The sequence below is a fragment of the Halyomorpha halys genome, unplaced genomic scaffold (genome assembly GCF_000696795.3).
Source record: "Halyomorpha halys isolate HHAL.00 unplaced genomic scaffold, Hhal_1.1 Scaffold3.1, whole genome shotgun sequence".
Lineage (NCBI taxonomy): Eukaryota > Metazoa > Arthropoda > Insecta > Hemiptera > Pentatomidae > Halyomorpha > Halyomorpha halys.
This window is the reverse complement of record NW_027115249.1, coordinates 1928985-1947090: the sequence shown is the minus strand read 5'-3', so window position 1 is coordinate 1947090 and position 18106 is coordinate 1928985. Positions and strand designations below refer to the sequence as shown.

The window sequence follows — 18106 nt, the reverse complement described above, 5'->3', positions numbered from 1 at the left end:
GGTCAACTCCTCATTCTCAATTTTTGTTTATGAATTCTTATGTAAACATTTTTGGAAAATATGATGGTATAACGTTAACTATACCCTGGAGGACGGTCTAATACGCAAGTTTTTCAAAATGGCCACGGTATATTTTTAGGTTTATTGCCAATTATTCATAAAGTATTAAAAGCATAACCTTGCCTTAAAGTACCCATTTTACTCGACAAACACCTACCAATTTACCCGCTCTTTGAGAAAAGTTATAACCGTAACTGCAAGATTGTAACAGTCATACTGGTGTAATAGTTGATAATGCAAGTAATGTCAGTGAAGCGACTGTCACGTTAAGTATCACACGTATACACCTTGACAGTGAACTATCGTGCATTTTCTGCTATTGCGGTAAAAGCTTTAGCCACTGATTGATAATTATAGTCATGACAGCTATCATTGTCACGACAGTTATACTATAGTGACAGTAATGTCGCACAGGGTTTGGTGTGATCATTAATAGTATAAGTAATATCAGTTTTAACTGCCTCGTTTTACTGTCATGCTTTGATAGGGAACTGTCGCTACATATCAAGCTTTCCAAATGTAATGACGATAGAAGGGAAAACATCGTTAATATATATTTGCTCCAAAAATTAAAATTGTATCAGTTCCGGGCCCCAAATAAAAATTCGCCCAATAACTTAGAATTGTAACGAGTTTCGGCATGTTTCGCCTTTTCACCTCCCGCGTAACCTACGACAGCAGCAATAAAGCACTATTATGTGAGAGGTAACTTACGACCGATAAGAGTTAGTTATATTAATCAGATAATGCGATAACTCTTCCATAATCAACTTATTAGATAAAAAATATTGATATAAATGAAAAACATAATCTTTGAAATTATTTAACGTAAAGAGTTTTTTTTATGTCTAAAGCTAATTTAATCAAATTTAATGCGGTTGGTGGTTTTCAAAATATTCAGGATTAAATAAAAAATGAGAAGAAAATAAATTTTTCTTCAATAAGATGAGCATCTGGTGGTGCGCTATTGAAATAGCTCAATACATATTTTCATAGGATTTTTGTTTATGGTTAAACATTAAGTCTTGTTTTTATTTTTTGAGGAAGATAATAATTTATAATCATAAAAATTCTTTCTTGAGACTGGCAATTTTTTACTAAATAATTCAAAACATTATCCAAATTATAGTCTCAAAACTTTTATTGTTTTTACACGTCCAACGTTTCGGCCAATTCGGCCATCTTCTGGGACAATCTACTACAAAAAGTTTCCATTATATGTGTGATCCTACAACCATTTTAAATATTTAACATTATTATTTATAATTTACCTTACCTTAATTCACTTTGAAACATATTATTTAATCATTCCAAACACTTCATACAGGCTATTCTGCCCAGGTCAAAACATTTTTATCTATGAACAACATTAAAACCATTAGGTAAACTAAATTTTTTTGTTAATCATTATATCTCACATTTGTTTAATTACCCAATAAGTCAATAATCTATTAAAAATTACAGTCAAAAATATTTCTCATTAACCACTATCATACACTTTTATTACAACCTTACTTGTAACCTACCTTTACTCAGTTCAAGCATTTAAAAAATTATGATAAATAGTTTTGAGACTATAATTTGGATAATGTTTTGAATTATTTAGTAGAAGATAATAATATTTTTTTGTTTTTATTATGTTACAGCTTATCTTGCTGCTGACTACAGCATTGCTGGTCTCCGGCGAAGCACCAGCAGAAAGTTCTTCGGGACCTATTGCCTCGATTACTCAGAGGATCGCTAGGTGGTTCTTCTCAAACAAGGACAGCAACCAGCAGCATCAACCAACCAACCACGTGAGGTCTAGTCAGTACTACGCGTACGAGAGAGGCAAGAACCAGAAGAACAGGGACTGTAGTCCTTGCAACGCTATCCCGTGGATACCCATCGCCAGGGCGGTCAACCACGTGCCTGCAACCTACACGGATAATGGGCAGCAATATTCTTTTCACGTACCTACAATAAGTCTAGCAGCGCTACCTCTGGTTTCTAATCAATACGGGCCACCCAAGCCAGAGTATGGACCACCTAAGTCTGAATATGGGCCTCCAAAATCTGAGTATGGGCCTCCCAAGTCAGAATATGGCCCACCAAAACCTGAATACGGACCTCCAAAAACTGAGTATGGGCCTCCCAAGCCAGAATATGGCCCACCAAAAGCTGAATATGGGCCTCCGAAACCTGATTACGGCCCACCAAAAGCTGAATATGGACCTCCAAAATCTGAATACGGACCTCCAAAACCTGAGTACGGTCCTCCAAAATCAGAATATGGACCACCAAAATCTGAATATGGTCTACCAAAACCTGAGTATGGACAACCAAAACCAGAATATGGCCCTCCCAAATCCGAGTATGGTCCACCGAAATCTGAACCTGACACAAGTGGTGGTTCGCCAAAACCTGATTATAGTCCTCCGGATTTGAGACCACCTCCGAAATCTGAGTATGGATCTCCTAATTCTGAATATGGTCCACCTAAGCCTGAGTATGGTCCTCCAAAGTCTGAATATGGACCTCCGAAACCCACATATGGACCACCACAATCTGAGTATGGCCCTCCGAAACCTGATTTTAGAGACCCTAAGCTAGATTTCAGACCACCTCAATCAGGACATGGAAAACCAAGCAATGAATATGGGCCACCCAAGCCAACATACGGACCGCCAAAATCCGACCACGGTCCGCCGAAGGGGGAGTATGGACCTCCTGATCAATATTATGGACCATTCGTTATAGGCCACAGCCCACCTCGACCTAAGGCAAACTACGGTCCACCGAAAAACCATTACGGGCCACCGTCTGGGGGACCAAAGCCAGGACCACAATATTTGCCTCCAACGAAATCTTTTGGACCACCACGACCGGTAAATGGACCAAATAATGTATTCGGACCACCTAAAAACTACCATGGACCACCTAGATTCAATAACCCTCTGAATACATACGGCCCTCCACAGAACAACTTTGGCCCACCGAGAGGACAAGAAGTATCACCATCGAAGCCTAAACCGAATTATGCAGTTCCAAGCCAATTAAGAGCGCCACAGCCTACACCACACAGCCAACCCCAGAACGCTGCAACGGATTCTATTAGCTACCAACAGTACCTTTCTCCACCCCCACTGAACGGTGGGCACTATTCCTCGCTTACCAAACCTATCCCGTTCCCCGAACTCAGCTCTAACCCTCTCCCACCTCTGCACGAAGCCCAGAATTTCGACAAACCAAGTGTAAGTCATACGAAGACACATTCGAATGTAGTACTTACGATCCACGAAACCGATCCTATTTGCAGTCGTTGCCCATCGACTGGACCCGATCTTAGCCATGGAGATGGAGGTTTAGAACCTGTAAAAGATGGCGTTGGTGATTTCGGACAACTTCCATTGAGTGATTCGGCCCACGAAGCTTCGAGTGTCACTGTATCTCATAGTGTCACCGTAGGGCCATCTACTCAACGTCCGACCATATCGCAGCAGCCCGGTGAAGCCACCCAAGTTTTTGTTACGAAAAGCATTCCAGTGAGTGAATACCTTTCCTCCATCGAGTACCCGATGCAGATCATTCAGGCTCCACTTCTCGATGTACCTGATCTTCCCAAATATGTAAACCTAGGTTACCACAATTTTAACCAGCACTTATATAATCATTTTCAGGATAGTGACAAGTCATCGTCATTGATAAAGTCTGTCACAACAAATGCCAATTCGATTCCTTCAGATCCGAAACAAAATCAATTGAGTGATAGTCAGAGCGCATCTGCTTTGGTATTTAGTACTAGTGTAGGAAGAGATTCTCAAAGTGCTGACCAGAACGGGACCGCGTATGACCCAAATACCGCTGAGGTTCCATCCTGGCACACGACACAGTCGCAGAGCTCTCCTCAACCTTTCGTCCACCAGACATCCCCTACTCCGAAGCCTCGACAAGTGCACCAGATCATCATACCTTACGTTAGAGATTCTCCTCAGGCAAGAAAGGTACCTCCGCCATCCGAATCTGATCTCTCCGCCGTATATCTCAACAGAGCTGTAACAGCTCCTGATAATTCTCAGACTACAGACATCAACTATCCGCTTACAGCAACTGGGTCGGAAAATCTTGAATCGTTACACTTACCCCAAGTGCTCAACTCTCTTCCTCCAGACGTTATGAACAAACTCTTACAAATCGGCTTCACGCAACAGGAAACGGGGAAGGGTCATTTACAACACGTCATCGCTGATAACATCCGGGCAATATTACAAGGGGAAGAGGACACCGTGGACTTGGCTAGACTGCAGAAGAACATCGATACCTGGACTGTCGAGGGATACGGAAAGAGGGATACCCTTCCTCAACAGGGTTCCAAAGTCATCCCTGAGGAGTACTTGACGACCCCAGCCCCCGAAGAAGAGACCAAACCTACCTCGCCTGACCATGAGATGGCGGCGAGTCAACACGTTCCTGTCTCCTTCAAAGCTCCCGATGGGAAGAAGAACAGTGATGACGAGTCGGTGCTGATCCAGGAAGTGAACGGCTGGTCCCTGGCAGAGACCAAGCTGAAGCCTTCGACGGAACACCCTCCGGCGACCAAACCATGGGAGCAATTGGGAGCTGTCTCCATTTCGCCGCTTACCAAAGAGAAGGTATACGTGGTAACGCCACTCACCACCTTCCCGTCCTCACCAGAGTCCACCAGCCCCAGCACTCTGGTGGTAGATAGGCTAATAGCGTCTTCTACATCCACAACGGAGAAAGGTAATATCTTGCATTGCAATAGTGTGGAAGTAAAATAAATATATATATCAATTCCAGAGGGGACCAAAAAAGTGTAAGTTAAAAAAATTTGATGCGGAAAAATTTCGTCTAAGTATCATATGGCTAATGGCCTCTTTATGTTTATGCATACTACATATATATACATATACGTATTAGTGGAATTAAAAATGAGCAAGATTTTAGCAAACAGTTCGTAAATTTTTACTTTGTTTCTAAATTGGAAAGTAAAAAACACGTAGGTATGTTAGTATTTATAGACACATACTATCTAACATTACCGGAGGGTTCTGATATAATAATTTTATTCACTATATTGATATCTAAAATTGAAGATTTTTTTATCAAAAGTTAATTTATCCATTTTTGAAAAGTAAAGGTTTTTTTTTATAAACTAAAATTCTACACCGAAAAAGAATTCAATTTAAATTTTTCACCGTCAAATAGTTGTTATAAAGGAACATTTTCAATATAATAGATATGTATAAATAATTTACAGTATTTTTAAATCAAGAAGATGTTCAGAGGTACGGTCAAAAGAAAACGATAAATACTTAAGAACTATTTATTTTCGGATTTCTGGTCCCACTTCGAAGGGTTTCATCAACACTAAAAATATTTTGACATGATAATAAGATACAAAAAGGTAAATTAAGGTAGGGTTAAAATTATGTTAATATAAGTGAAAAGAAACTTATATACAAATGGAAGAAAAGAAGAAATAAAATAGTATTAATATAAAATATACAGTTATAAGAATATAAAAACATTACGCAAACTGTTGGGCTAAAAATGAACAGGAGATAATAACATTTGTAATAACATGTACAAATAGAAAAGTAGGTATGGGAAAACAAAATTTAACATTTTAAAAGATGGAAAATAAAGAAGTAAGTTGAGATTAAATAAAGGTCGAGAAAGAATAAATAAAATTATTAATAATAATAATTAAGTAAAGAACGAACATTATTATCCTACTATGTCAAAATATTTTTAGTTATTTTAGTATATTTTTAGCTCTGATGAATCTCTATAAACTGGGGCGACACGTCGGTAAATAAATAGTTATTAACTATTTTTTGTTTTATTTTGAACGCAACTCTAACCATCTTCTTCATAATTTTCAATATAAATTAAATTTATCATAAGATTTTCCCCTTAACTTTTTTATAATTACTTTCCAAAATTAGATATGATAATTTATGATAGAAAACTACTCAATTATTTAATTTATTAATATTAAACAATAAAAATATTTATTAAAATTGTTTTCTCACACAGAAGAGACTGCTACGGAAGCTACAGCATCGACTGCATCTGCTGCCGAATCCCCAAAGAGAAACGTAAGTTCATTTGTAGGACTTATTTATTTATTTGTGTAGTTCCACAGTAAGCACTCTCTTAATTATATAAAAAGGTTTTTAGTAATCACCGTGTAATATTTTATTTAAATATATGTGAGTGAATGTAGTAATAATACCTAAGAGTGGTTGGTTATAGTAATTGTAAATGAAGTATCTTCTGGTAGTGAAGTCGAATATTTAATCTCTTCCAGTTTTTCTTCAGCACACTAAAATTTTAATTTACAATGGAAAGAAACATTATTCTCAATAAAGGATACTCACAAAAAATTTTAAACCGTTTTAGATAAGTGATTTTTCCAAGGCGACGCGTCCTGAAAGATTAATTTTTTGATTACTTAATTGAAAGCTATGTATAATTACTAGTCAAAACTGATGAGTCTGCCAAGTATAGGTAGTGGGAATGAAAAATGGCGGCTGTTACAAAACCTTTAAAAAACATTGATTTTTAATTCAGAGCTATATCTTAAAAATTACTAACAACTCTAAAAAATCTAAAAGAACATTATTTAAAGAAGAGTAAATTTGCTGAAATATTAGCCCTAAAAGAGCTATTTACGTCCAATAATTCTCGAGATATAGTATTTTTAAAAGCAACCTTATATAAAAATGTAATGAATTATCAGTAGTTGGTAAATTTATTTTGAGAAATCTATATCTCAGGAACTATGTGACGTACAGATGTCTATTAACAATCAAATTAAAGCTAGTTTATATTCTAGTAAGTTGTTTAAGAAGTTAATCATCGTAGGAGTAGTAGTTTTCATGATATTTGCCAAAATAAATTGATTTATAGTTATTCGGACAAATTTTCATGTGTCAGAGAGAAATCTATATCTCAGGAACTATGTGACGTACAGATGTCTATTAGCACTCAAATCAAAGCTAGTTTAATGGACTATAAATAAGTTTATGACCTTTACCTTCGTAGGAATAGCAGTTTTCATGATATTTGCTAAAATAAATTGATTTATAGTTGTTCCTTCTTGTACATCGTTCGTTTTTTAAACGAAACAACGACCTAAATCATGAAGTGAGAGAACCCAGTAGAAGGGATTTCTTAACTTGGCAAGCATTAGTTTTAATTCTTGGAAGCTCTTCTACTGCAATTACAAAATACTGGGTGGTTACGAAGTTGTGCCAAAAGCTTTCATGTCTACAAGTTGTGGATGAGAAATTGTTTAAAATTCAGCTCATGTGTCCATTGTTCTACCACAAACTTATTACTTAATTATAAGGCCATATCTTAAGGGAAAATAATAATAATAGATAATTAATATAGAAAACATTATTATTTTTATTATTTTTTTTTTTATGATTATCCTCAATGCTCCTTATTTTGTTACTAATAAAACCATCCATAAAGACCTAAATGTTCTTTATATAACCGATCTAGACCGAACCCGTTATCATTCCTATTATAAACTCCCTAACTACCTAAACCCACCAGTTTCTAACCTTGCTTCCTCGGAGGCGGCTGAAAAGAAGATGGCCTCGTGACCTTATATTGTAAAATGTTTTAGAATTCTACTACTGAGTAGTTTCTCTGCATGCTGTATCATATCATTATCATTATGTCATTATGATCAAATTTACTTGTATTTTTTATACAGTTGTGAATAACAATAAATAAATATATAAAAAATAAAGAATATGTAAACATGATTGACAAAGTAAACATGATTTTATAAACACAAAGAGGATTAAATTGAAATATTTAAAAACGCTATAAACTTATTTTACAACCCAATAAAAATGTGGAGCTCCGAATGAAAAATGTTTTTTAAATAAATCAATTTTATATCCAAATCCGTCTCAACACTTTATTTATTCATTTGTCCAACGTTTCGGCCTTTCTAGCCATCTTCAGGGACATCTTCAATACAAAAATCCTTCTCACATTAATTTATATTTTCTATTTGCAGGCTATTCTGCCCAGGTCATTTTCTTTATTTAAAGTTCAAACCTCTTTATTTAAATTTTAAAACTATTAACATTAATTTTTTCTATAAGATTATCAACAGTATAAAACACCACACCATATTATACTGTTGATAATCTTATAGAAAAAATTAATGTTAATAGTTTTAAAATTTAAATAAAGAGGTTTGAACTTTAAATAAAGAAAATGACCTGGGCAGAATAGCCTGCAAATAGAAAATAGAAATTAATGTGAGAAGGATTTTTGTATTGAAGATGTCCCTGAAGATGGCTATAAAGGCCGAAACGTTGGACAAATGAATAAATAAAGTGTTGAGACGGATTTGGGTATAAAATTGATTTATTTAATAAATATTACCTTGTCTCAAAAAATTTTTGAAATAATATAATTAAAGAAAAATGTTTTTTTTTCCTTAACATCTTGAAACAGCCGCCATTTAGTATTTACTCTAACTATACTTGGCAGTCTTAATTTTGATTAATTTTGTCTAGTGATAAGTGCGTTATACGTAGTTTTCATTAAATTAATCAAAAATTGAGGTGAAACAACTGAGTTTTTTTCCACTGTGCTCTTGTTACTATAGGAACGTGGTGCTTTGACTGCAATACTTTAATACCTTTAAACCCTACTTTATATTTATAATTTTATTAATATTCAATAATAATTTTCGAATGATTTCAGGACATCGAGGAGGAGATAGCGGCTGCAGTAAAGTACCTGGGTTCGGCGGCCAACCTCAGCAAGTCTCCCCTGACGTGACCGACTAAGGATACGATCCCTGACGTGACCGACCTCCTAGGACAACACCCCTAGCGTGACCAACCCCCTAGGACACGCCCCCTCCTCTCAGTCGACGATGTACATATTTACGCGGCATTGCTCAACGTACTCTAGATAGAGAAGCCCTCACTGAAGGTACGTGCGACTGCAGGCCTAGCACTGCGGTCCCAGGTACACTCTGGTACTTCGCCGATGTTTTGCAAACGGTATTGGCGAAAACGCCGGCGAACGAACCTATGTAATTTATTATTTATAACTATTTATATTCTACATATATAAAAAAATAAAATAATTTTTTTTTTAACTTAAAATAACAGGATTTCGTTTGTAAATATTTCTAAAAATGTCGAAATCCTCAGAGCTGGCTGATTGCAATATTACGATAGTTTAATATAGTCAATAAAGAAGACTATTATAGAGATATACAAAAATATTGTAATGTGTCATATTTATTGTATTATAATAGTATTATGTATTATTAAGACCAAAATATAGTATTTATTAGATGTATACCTTTGAGTTACTAAATGTTCTGAATATTCTAACGTACTTGTGTAAAGATATTTTTGTATAATAAAATAAAATCCTATATCTGTATGTAAATTGAATTATTAATATTAAGCTAGACTAGGCTATTGCTAGATATAGATTTGTAATTTGAATTATATTTATTCGTGTATGCTTTGAAATTGTAAAAGCTCTTGTAATAAACTTTTATTTCTGTGTGGCATTTTTTGGAATTTTTGTGGATTAACCTAACTCGATTCTACATAAATAACCTAATTACAATCTATAATCAAATTAGCTTAACCATCTAATGTAATAAAAATGTTTAGATTGTAGGAAGATAGTCCGAGTCAATAAAAGTAAAAAATATTAAAAGAACTATTATGGCAACCAACGTTTCGTCCCACAGTGGAGGATTTCGTCAGGGCTAAATGAAAAAACAAGATACAAACATTAGACTACTGACTTAATATATTTATTAAATGATCGTTTGAAATAGTTTATTTAAATAAAAACATCAACTACAAAGATATAAATTTCTCTTAACTTTATATTTTTAAAAACTTCTAACGTTTCGGCCCTGAGGCCATTTCCAAGGATACAACCTAAAAATAGTTTTGACATTATTACTATATTATCTCCTTACATACTATCAATATTTTTGAAAATACTTCAATCATTGAATTGTCACAATTTTGGAGGGATATTTTTGAATTGTGATTGTGTGGTTTGTAAATGTATTGCCATTTTATAAAAATTAATTGAAACTATTATGATATTAATTTAGTAATTTTTTTTGTTTTTAAAGATATATGACAAGGGCAGTTAGCCTGTAAAATATAGACAATTTAAATGAGTAGTGACAATTCAAAGATTGAGGTAAGTTCAAAAATATAGGTATTATGAGAGGGCCGAAACGTTGGAAGTTTCTAAAAAGCTGAGAAAAAAAGTGAATCATTGAATTGATGTTTTTATATTAAGATACAAACATTTTAAGATGTCATAAGAAAAGTAGAATAGATAAACAAACTTATATACTATATTATACAAATATTCCTTTTTACTTTTATATAAAAGAAAGAAACAGTTTAGTAAAGAAAAAAATAAATACAGATGAATTGAAAACTACTTATTAATTGATATATCCACGTGTTATAGAATTAGAAGATACTAGAAACTAGAGTAATACATAGTAGAACAATACTTATCAGAAATAGATACAAATATGGTAAAAAGGTAGGTGTAAATGGTAAACAGATAGGTAAAATGAGTGTGGCACCACCTAATTGGTACATCAATCATTGATTTAAATTATAAGGTCCTGAGCCCATCTTCTTTTCAAACGCCTCGGAAGATTATCAGTAGGGACAGGATTTTTATGTTTTCACATATTTTTACCTGACCATGATATCTTCGATTCCTTACTAACTAAAGATGTTTCAAGACATTTCTGGCCAAAAGAAGCCATTTTTATTTCACATATTTTTAAATATTTAGCCTTTTTTACATATTTTGTTGTAAATCACATATTTTCTGAAATATTTGTTATTTTTAACATATTTTTAGGTATTTTGTCCTGAATCACGTATTTCCTTAAATTATTTGTTCAATTGTAAATAAATTTTTCGCAGAAACTACGTAAAATTCGAGAGAACGCAAGAAACTTAAAGGTGAAATTTATCATTTATCATTTATCATAAATAGGGCGTAAAAATTCTATATCTTCATCTGAACACAAATTAAAAGCAGTGGCAATAATAAATTTTCACACAGAATTACATCGAGAATTTCTCAGAATCAATTAAAAAGAGCAAGGGTCTTATTCCTGTAGCATTTTTCTAGAATTTGTTTGTTTACTCCTCAATCCATTTCTCTGTTTCCCCCCTTCCCATGGTCCTTTCTCATCTTAGTCTTGTTTCACTCCCCTAGTTTAATTACAATTACTAATTAATATCTTGTTATTGAACAGCTATGTTTTCTCTAAGTATATGTTTTTGTACATATTTTAACATAATTTCTTTAAAATATTATTCATATAATATGTAATAAATACATATTTATGTAACTTTTTTTAAGTTACAAAATTACTAATTAATTAGTAATTTATATTGTTGAATAAAACATAATTTATAAATATTTGACAATTTATTAGCACATATTTCAAACGTTTTAGCATATAAAAATCCTATCCCTAATTATCAGGGATTGTTAAGGATGAAAGATTAAGAACTAATGGGTTAGGATGGGTAAGGAGTTTGGAATGAAAGGATTCTATCTATTTCGGGCTAAATCTGCAACGAATTGGATATTAAGGTAGTTGTAGATGAGTTTATTTGTGACATAATAAGGAGCATCAAGGATTTTACGGAGGATTTAGTATTGTATGGATTGGATACGGGGGAATTTGATGGTTTGGTGGAGCCTCACAATGAATTCCGTATGTCTAAATAGCTCTGATTATCATAGTATATAATATTTTTTTGTAGAAAACGGGAAGTTTAGAGCGTTTCTCAAGTAGGAGTTGTAGTAATCGAAATCTACAAGCAGTTTCTTGTCGTTTCAGTCTTATATGTGGATTCAAAGTAAGTCTTGTCAAGATGGAGTCCTAAGTATCGAATCTATACAACAAGCGTTAGTGGGATATTAAAAAAAGATAAATTAGGGCAGGTGAGGAGAGGCTTACGACGAAGAGTAAAGGTGATCTCATTATAGTACAAGAGCCGGGAAGAAAAAAGGCAGTTATCTCACCCCAATTTTTGATTAATTTAATGAAAACTAGGTATAATTACTAGTCAAAATTGATGAGTCACCCAAGTATACGTAGGGAGAATAAAAAATGGCGGCTGTTTCAAAACCTTAAAAAAACATTGATTTTTCATTGGGAGCTCTATATCTTAAAAACTACCAACAACACTAGAAAATCTAAGAGAACACTATTTAAAGAAGAGTAAATTTGCTGAAATAATAGCCCTAAAAGAGCTATTTACGTCCAATAGTTCTCGAGATATAGTTTTTTATAATCCACTACTGATCTTTCAGTACATCCCATACAACATTTTTATGAAATGTTGCTTTTTAAAAAGCTATATCTCGTAAATAACTCTATTAGGGCTCATATTTTAGCAAATTTACTCTTCTTTAAATAGCGTTCTCTTAGGTTTTCTTGTATTGTTCCTAATGTTTAAGATTTAGAGCTCCGAATGAAAAATTATTTTTTTTATCGCTTTAAAACAGCCGCCATTTTTTATTCCCCCTACCTATACTTGGCAGACTCATCAATTTGGACTATTAATTATACATAGTTTTCATTAAAGTAATAAAAAATTGGGGTGAGATAACTGCCTTTTTTCTCCTCTTGGGCTCTTGTACTATTACGGCACAGCATGTATCACCCAACTCAGCAGTCATTCAGATATGTATTAGATAATAATTTATAATGTAAAAAATATTTTATGGCCAACAATTTATCTGGATCATTCTATCATTTTATAATTTCATTTTATGTCAATCAAGTAATCAATGAAAATAAATACTTAGTTCCTTTAAATAGTTTATATACTATTATATTACACAATAACACCCCTTATTATATAATATAATTAATGGTAACAATATTTTATAAATATAACGATATTTAATTGGTAAATCGGTGAACACAAAAAACCTTTGGAAAGGAATTCAATTATAATAATAGTTTTGAAGGACTCAATCTTAATTAACTAATTAATTAACTCATTTTTGGATTATTGCCTTTAGCGATTATCCTGGAATTTAGAACGACAGTATATATAGTAATGAGTATGGGGTAAATCCCAAAACGTACAAGTACAAAATATAGAATATTAATATATTCTAATTACAGGTTTTCTTCACCTCGGCATTTTTAAAAGAATTAATATAATCAACTTCTAAGAAAAGGAAATCCGAAATAAATATAAATGAAAAGATTATATAAAAATGAATAAAAATAAGATGTACAATAATAATTATGTTTAAAAAAAGATGTAACATAAAGTATTATATATTTTTAAAAAATTAATTCATTGATATTTACAACTTTACATAAATACATTAAGTAAATTCGAGGAAATCATAATGGTATGGTACAAGCATGTAGAGAAACCACCTAATGGTAGCACTCTAAAAACATTTTTACAAAATAAGGTCTCGAGGCCATCTTCTTTTCAGACGCCTTGGAGGATTGTCCAGAATAAAAGAGGAAGGAAGATTAGAAATTAATGGGTTTAAGTGGTTAGGGAGTTTGTAACGGAAGGATTGATAACTGGTTAGGGCTAGATCGTTTACAAATGGAACATTAAGGTCTTTGTGGATGATTTTAGTTGTGACAAAGTAGGGAGCATTTAGAATTTTACGAAGGATTTTGGATTGTAAGGATTGGATACGAGAGGAATTCGAAGGTTTAGTTGAGCCCAAAGCTCAACGCCGTATGTCCAGATAGGCCTTATAATTGTCATGTAAATCAGTGTTTTGTAATGAATTGGACCGTTTGTCTATTAAGTGCTGTAATAGTCGAAGTCGACGTGCGGTTTCCTGCCTTTTCAGTCTTGTGTGAGGATTCCAGGTTAGTCGTTTGTCCAGATGTAGTCCAAGGTAGCGGATCTGTTCAACAGGGGTAAGGGCAGCATTATTGTATTGTATTTAAAAGGAACATAAGACGTAATAACACGTAAAAATATAAAATAAGATATAAGAGAATTAAAAACAATAAATATAAATAAATAAAAACAATTTTTTTTATTTCTCTTATATCTTTTTTTATATTTTTACGTGTTATTACGTCTTGCGTTCATTTAAGATCTAATAAAATACCATATAATTTTTTCACTTACATAATTTTTCCCCCCACATAACCCCCAATATTTTTATTTAAATTTAATAATCTTTTATGCTGGAAGAGTTTTATAGATTTAAAAGGATTTAGTGAATGACATAATTTCTTCCTATTGTTTTTTAATAAGGAAGAAATTATGTCATTCACTAAATCCTTTTAAATTTTTATTTATTTAGTATCTTCTGAAGCCCTGGCGAATCTCTTCAAAGTGGGTCGAAACTTCGGCAAATAAATAAAGTTGTTAACTATTTTTTGTTCCATTTGACCGCACTCCTGACCATATCCTTCATAAAAACTATCGCTGAAAATTTCAGTTTCAAGATACAAAATATGATAATTATAAGTGATATATTTAATTTGATATAGTGGTGTTATTGTTTTTATTTATCCATATACTTGGGTGGGCAGATAAGCTGTAGAAGTCAAATCAAATAAATATCACGGAAGGTTTATTGCATCCGTGTGGCAAGAACTCATTTCTACTGTCAAATAAATACATACATCAGCGATCAATGAAAAATAATGTATATCCTATTAGATTCCTCACTTAAGCTTTAGTATTATTTTCAGAATTACAAAATAGGATGATACCAAATTCACCCTAATTATTTTATATAGTCAGGACTGGTCAGTAATAAGATGTTTTGATATGCGAGCTCAGGACGAGAAAGCCGAATTACTGAACTATTTTGCATTACTATTCCTGTAAGTGTGATGGGGCTCCTGATTTGGAGAAAGTAATATTAGCTACGTCATTTATTACTTATATTGATATATTGGTTGGAGCAGTTACCTTGCAAGCTCTGACATTTAATCTTCTCGGCTTAATGACGTTTCTATGTGATAGTTAAGTGAATAGAACATCTGTTCGGTAAAACTACATAACTCTTGTAGCCGATTTCAATCTTATTTTTAAGCTCCATTTCCACGTGACAGATATCTATCGTACAAGTAATATCGCAATTGAGGCCGTGGTGGCCTAAAGTGCTACGGCGTACTTCAAACTCATCTTTGAATTCCAAATATTAATTACTTATAAAATCTATTTTTCAAGGCCCACTTATAAATTAATTATTAGTTCTGGGAAATAGCTTAATCGTATTAAGATTTATAGGAAGAGTGGAGTGTGCCGATACTATTTAACCCACTGATATAGTTTTATTTTTTTTTTTAAATTAAATCGAAAGCACGGCTCTGGTCTTGAATCCGACGGTATGATTTGAGAGTAATGACATCGAATAGGATGGTGGAGTGGAAAGAGAAAAAAAGGAAATATATGAAAAATGCGTCCCTTACCTTAGGAGAGAGAGTTCACCGTGAGAGGCCTCTGGTTTGGATCTCGTGGAACAATACCAGATAGAACAAGGAGCTTCTTAGAAGCCTAGGGGATATTGAGATCTTGGAGAAAAATATTATTTTGGACTGTCTGGGGATCATACATTATCATCTGTATGAGAATTAGCTCGGAGATAATTCATTGTTTTATTTATTTATTTCAGTAGGTGGACCTGTCGATTTATGCCTTTTAACCTATTTATTCATTAAATTATTTTATTATTACTGGAAGATTATTGATTCACCGTTTGTATAGATGAATGGAATATGGTCTGGGTGCGGTAAAAAAAAACTCAAAAAGTAGATAATTATACTATTTTATTGAGCTAACGTTTCGCCCCACGTTGCAGGGCTTCGTCAGGGCTAAAAAAGATACAAAGACATAGTTACAAAAGGAAAAAAGAGAAAAGAGAAAAAAACATAAGTGTAAAATGTAAAAAAGTAAGATATAATAAGAAAAATTAAAGGTTGTAAATAGTAAATGAAAAGGGTAATAGTAACAGATAGATAAGAGAAGAAATATTAACGAAAATACAAATAAAGAGATGTAAAAAGAAAAAAAACACAAATCAAATGATGAGACAGAATAGGATACCTGTTTTGACGGTAGTCAAAAATAAAGTGACCGTTGGTATTGGGAGGAGTGGGGATGGCAGTTATGCCACAATAACGAAAATAATTTGTAAAGTAAACATAGTAAAAAAGTATTTAAATTAGGTGAACAATAAATGGTAATATACATAATAGGGGGAGAATTTTTTAGCCCTTTGTTTGCTAAAAATCTTTTTTAGCCCTGACGAAGCCCTGCAACGTGGGGCGAAACGTTGGCTCAATACAATAGTATAATTATCTACTTTTTGAGTTTTTTTTACCGCACCCGGACCATATTCCATTCATTTATTTTATTATTAATATTATTTTTATCTTTTTTTTAAAACTTATTTATCCATTCAAGTATTTCTTTTAACCAACTTTTTATTATATTATCCTTTAAATCTATATATTAGTTTTATTTTGGTAAAATGTATTTAGTTGTTTGTTTTTCTGTAAACTGATCTACTGCTCTGACTATTATTTCTCTGGTTTGATCTCACATTGCTGTCTAATAGTGAATTTGTTTAGTAACTGGAGAGGATCTGAGAGGGTGAATTCGGGAGAGTGAATTTGTTGATCAAATGAAATAAAAAATGTGAAATGGAAGGAACAAAAAAAAAAAAGAATTAATTGAAATATTTGTATTTGTATATAGACTGGAATAGATTGTAAAAGTAAACTGGAAAAAAAACTCTTTTCTTTCTTTTTTATTATATCGTGTAAATATATGTAATTTATGTATGTCCGATCACGGATTAATTAGTATGCTGTGTAATGTAGCAACCCGATGTATGTGGGCAGCATGAATGAGTAAAGCATTTCTCTCTCTCTCTTCAAGTAGATCACTAGGGGTATTCATGATCTATGTTAAAGCGTGTTAAATGGAAAAACTCGTGTTAAATCGAAAAAAATGGCCTTCTTTTGCCGTGGTAAAACGAAATAACATTTAACATGGCTGAGAGTCTGTTACTTGGTCAGTTAAATCGAGAATGACGTCACACAATAGACCAGTTGAGATCGCCGCCATATTAGTTGTTGTGACTTTCAATACAGTTGTCAATTAGCTCATCTTCATTCTCTTCTTCACAAGTTTGAAGGTCAATAAGACACTCATAAGCTAAACTTTCACACAAATTCCACTTTTCACTCACTCTAGGCATGTTTTAATTAATTACTTAAATCAAAACTGAAGTAAACAATAACATGAGGGTCTGGAAGGAAGGTTATAAACATAAAATCTTATACAACAAGTTGCTGAGAAAATCCGCTAGGGACTCTTATGTATTTAACGTTTAACATGACTTCAAATAGGGCTGCTCACAATCCTATAGTTATAACATTTAACATGGTAAAACATATAACATTTAACACAACATCATGAATACCCCTACTGTCATCAAGTTATACTTTCTCAAGAAATACACTAAACTTAATAGATCTAACTCGATCTGTATCACAGAAGATTAGCCCTCATAGGCAGAACATCATTTAGACATAATTGTTTTACTTTTGCAGGTTTTTTTCCTTCAATGGGTTGCCTGAGTAAGTCAGAGCGTCCCTCCACATCTCTCTGTCCCATCTGTCTTCCTCCTCAAGTCCCCACAGGCCATATCCTCCTCCACGCAGTCCTTCCACCGAGTTCGGGGTCTTCCTCTCCTTCATCTTCCTGGCTGTTCCCATTGCAGAAGTCTCTTCGGTCACCTACGTTCTGGCATCCACTGACAGTCTGCTCCTTCCAATGCTCTTCGGGACTCCTTCGGTCACCCCTAGCCTGTTTCTAATATCCTCATTCCTGATTCTATCCAGGCGGGTAATCCTCAGGCATCTCCTCCAAAAGTGAGGGATCAACAATACTTCTAAAATACGCCTTTTGTTGTTCGTTGAGATGGCCGTATTCCAGAGGATTGGGCGCAA

The 18106-nt window shown here is 33.4% G+C and overlaps 1 protein-coding gene across 1 annotated transcript in view; it reads left to right on the top strand.

Annotated features, from left to right (window-relative positions):
- LOC106685054 (titin) overlaps positions 1–9548 on the top strand; it is a 92268-nt gene extending 82720 nt beyond the window's left edge. The window contains exons 3-5 of the mRNA XM_067052328.1: positions 1707–4803; positions 6103–6164; positions 8806–9548. Coding sequence (XP_066908429.1) covers positions 1707–4803; positions 6103–6164; positions 8806–8883 — 3237 coding nt within the window. The 3' untranslated portion in view covers positions 8884–9548. The remainder of the gene's footprint in view (positions 1–1706; positions 4804–6102; positions 6165–8805) is intronic.
- Positions 9549–18106: the final 8558 nt, after the last annotated feature.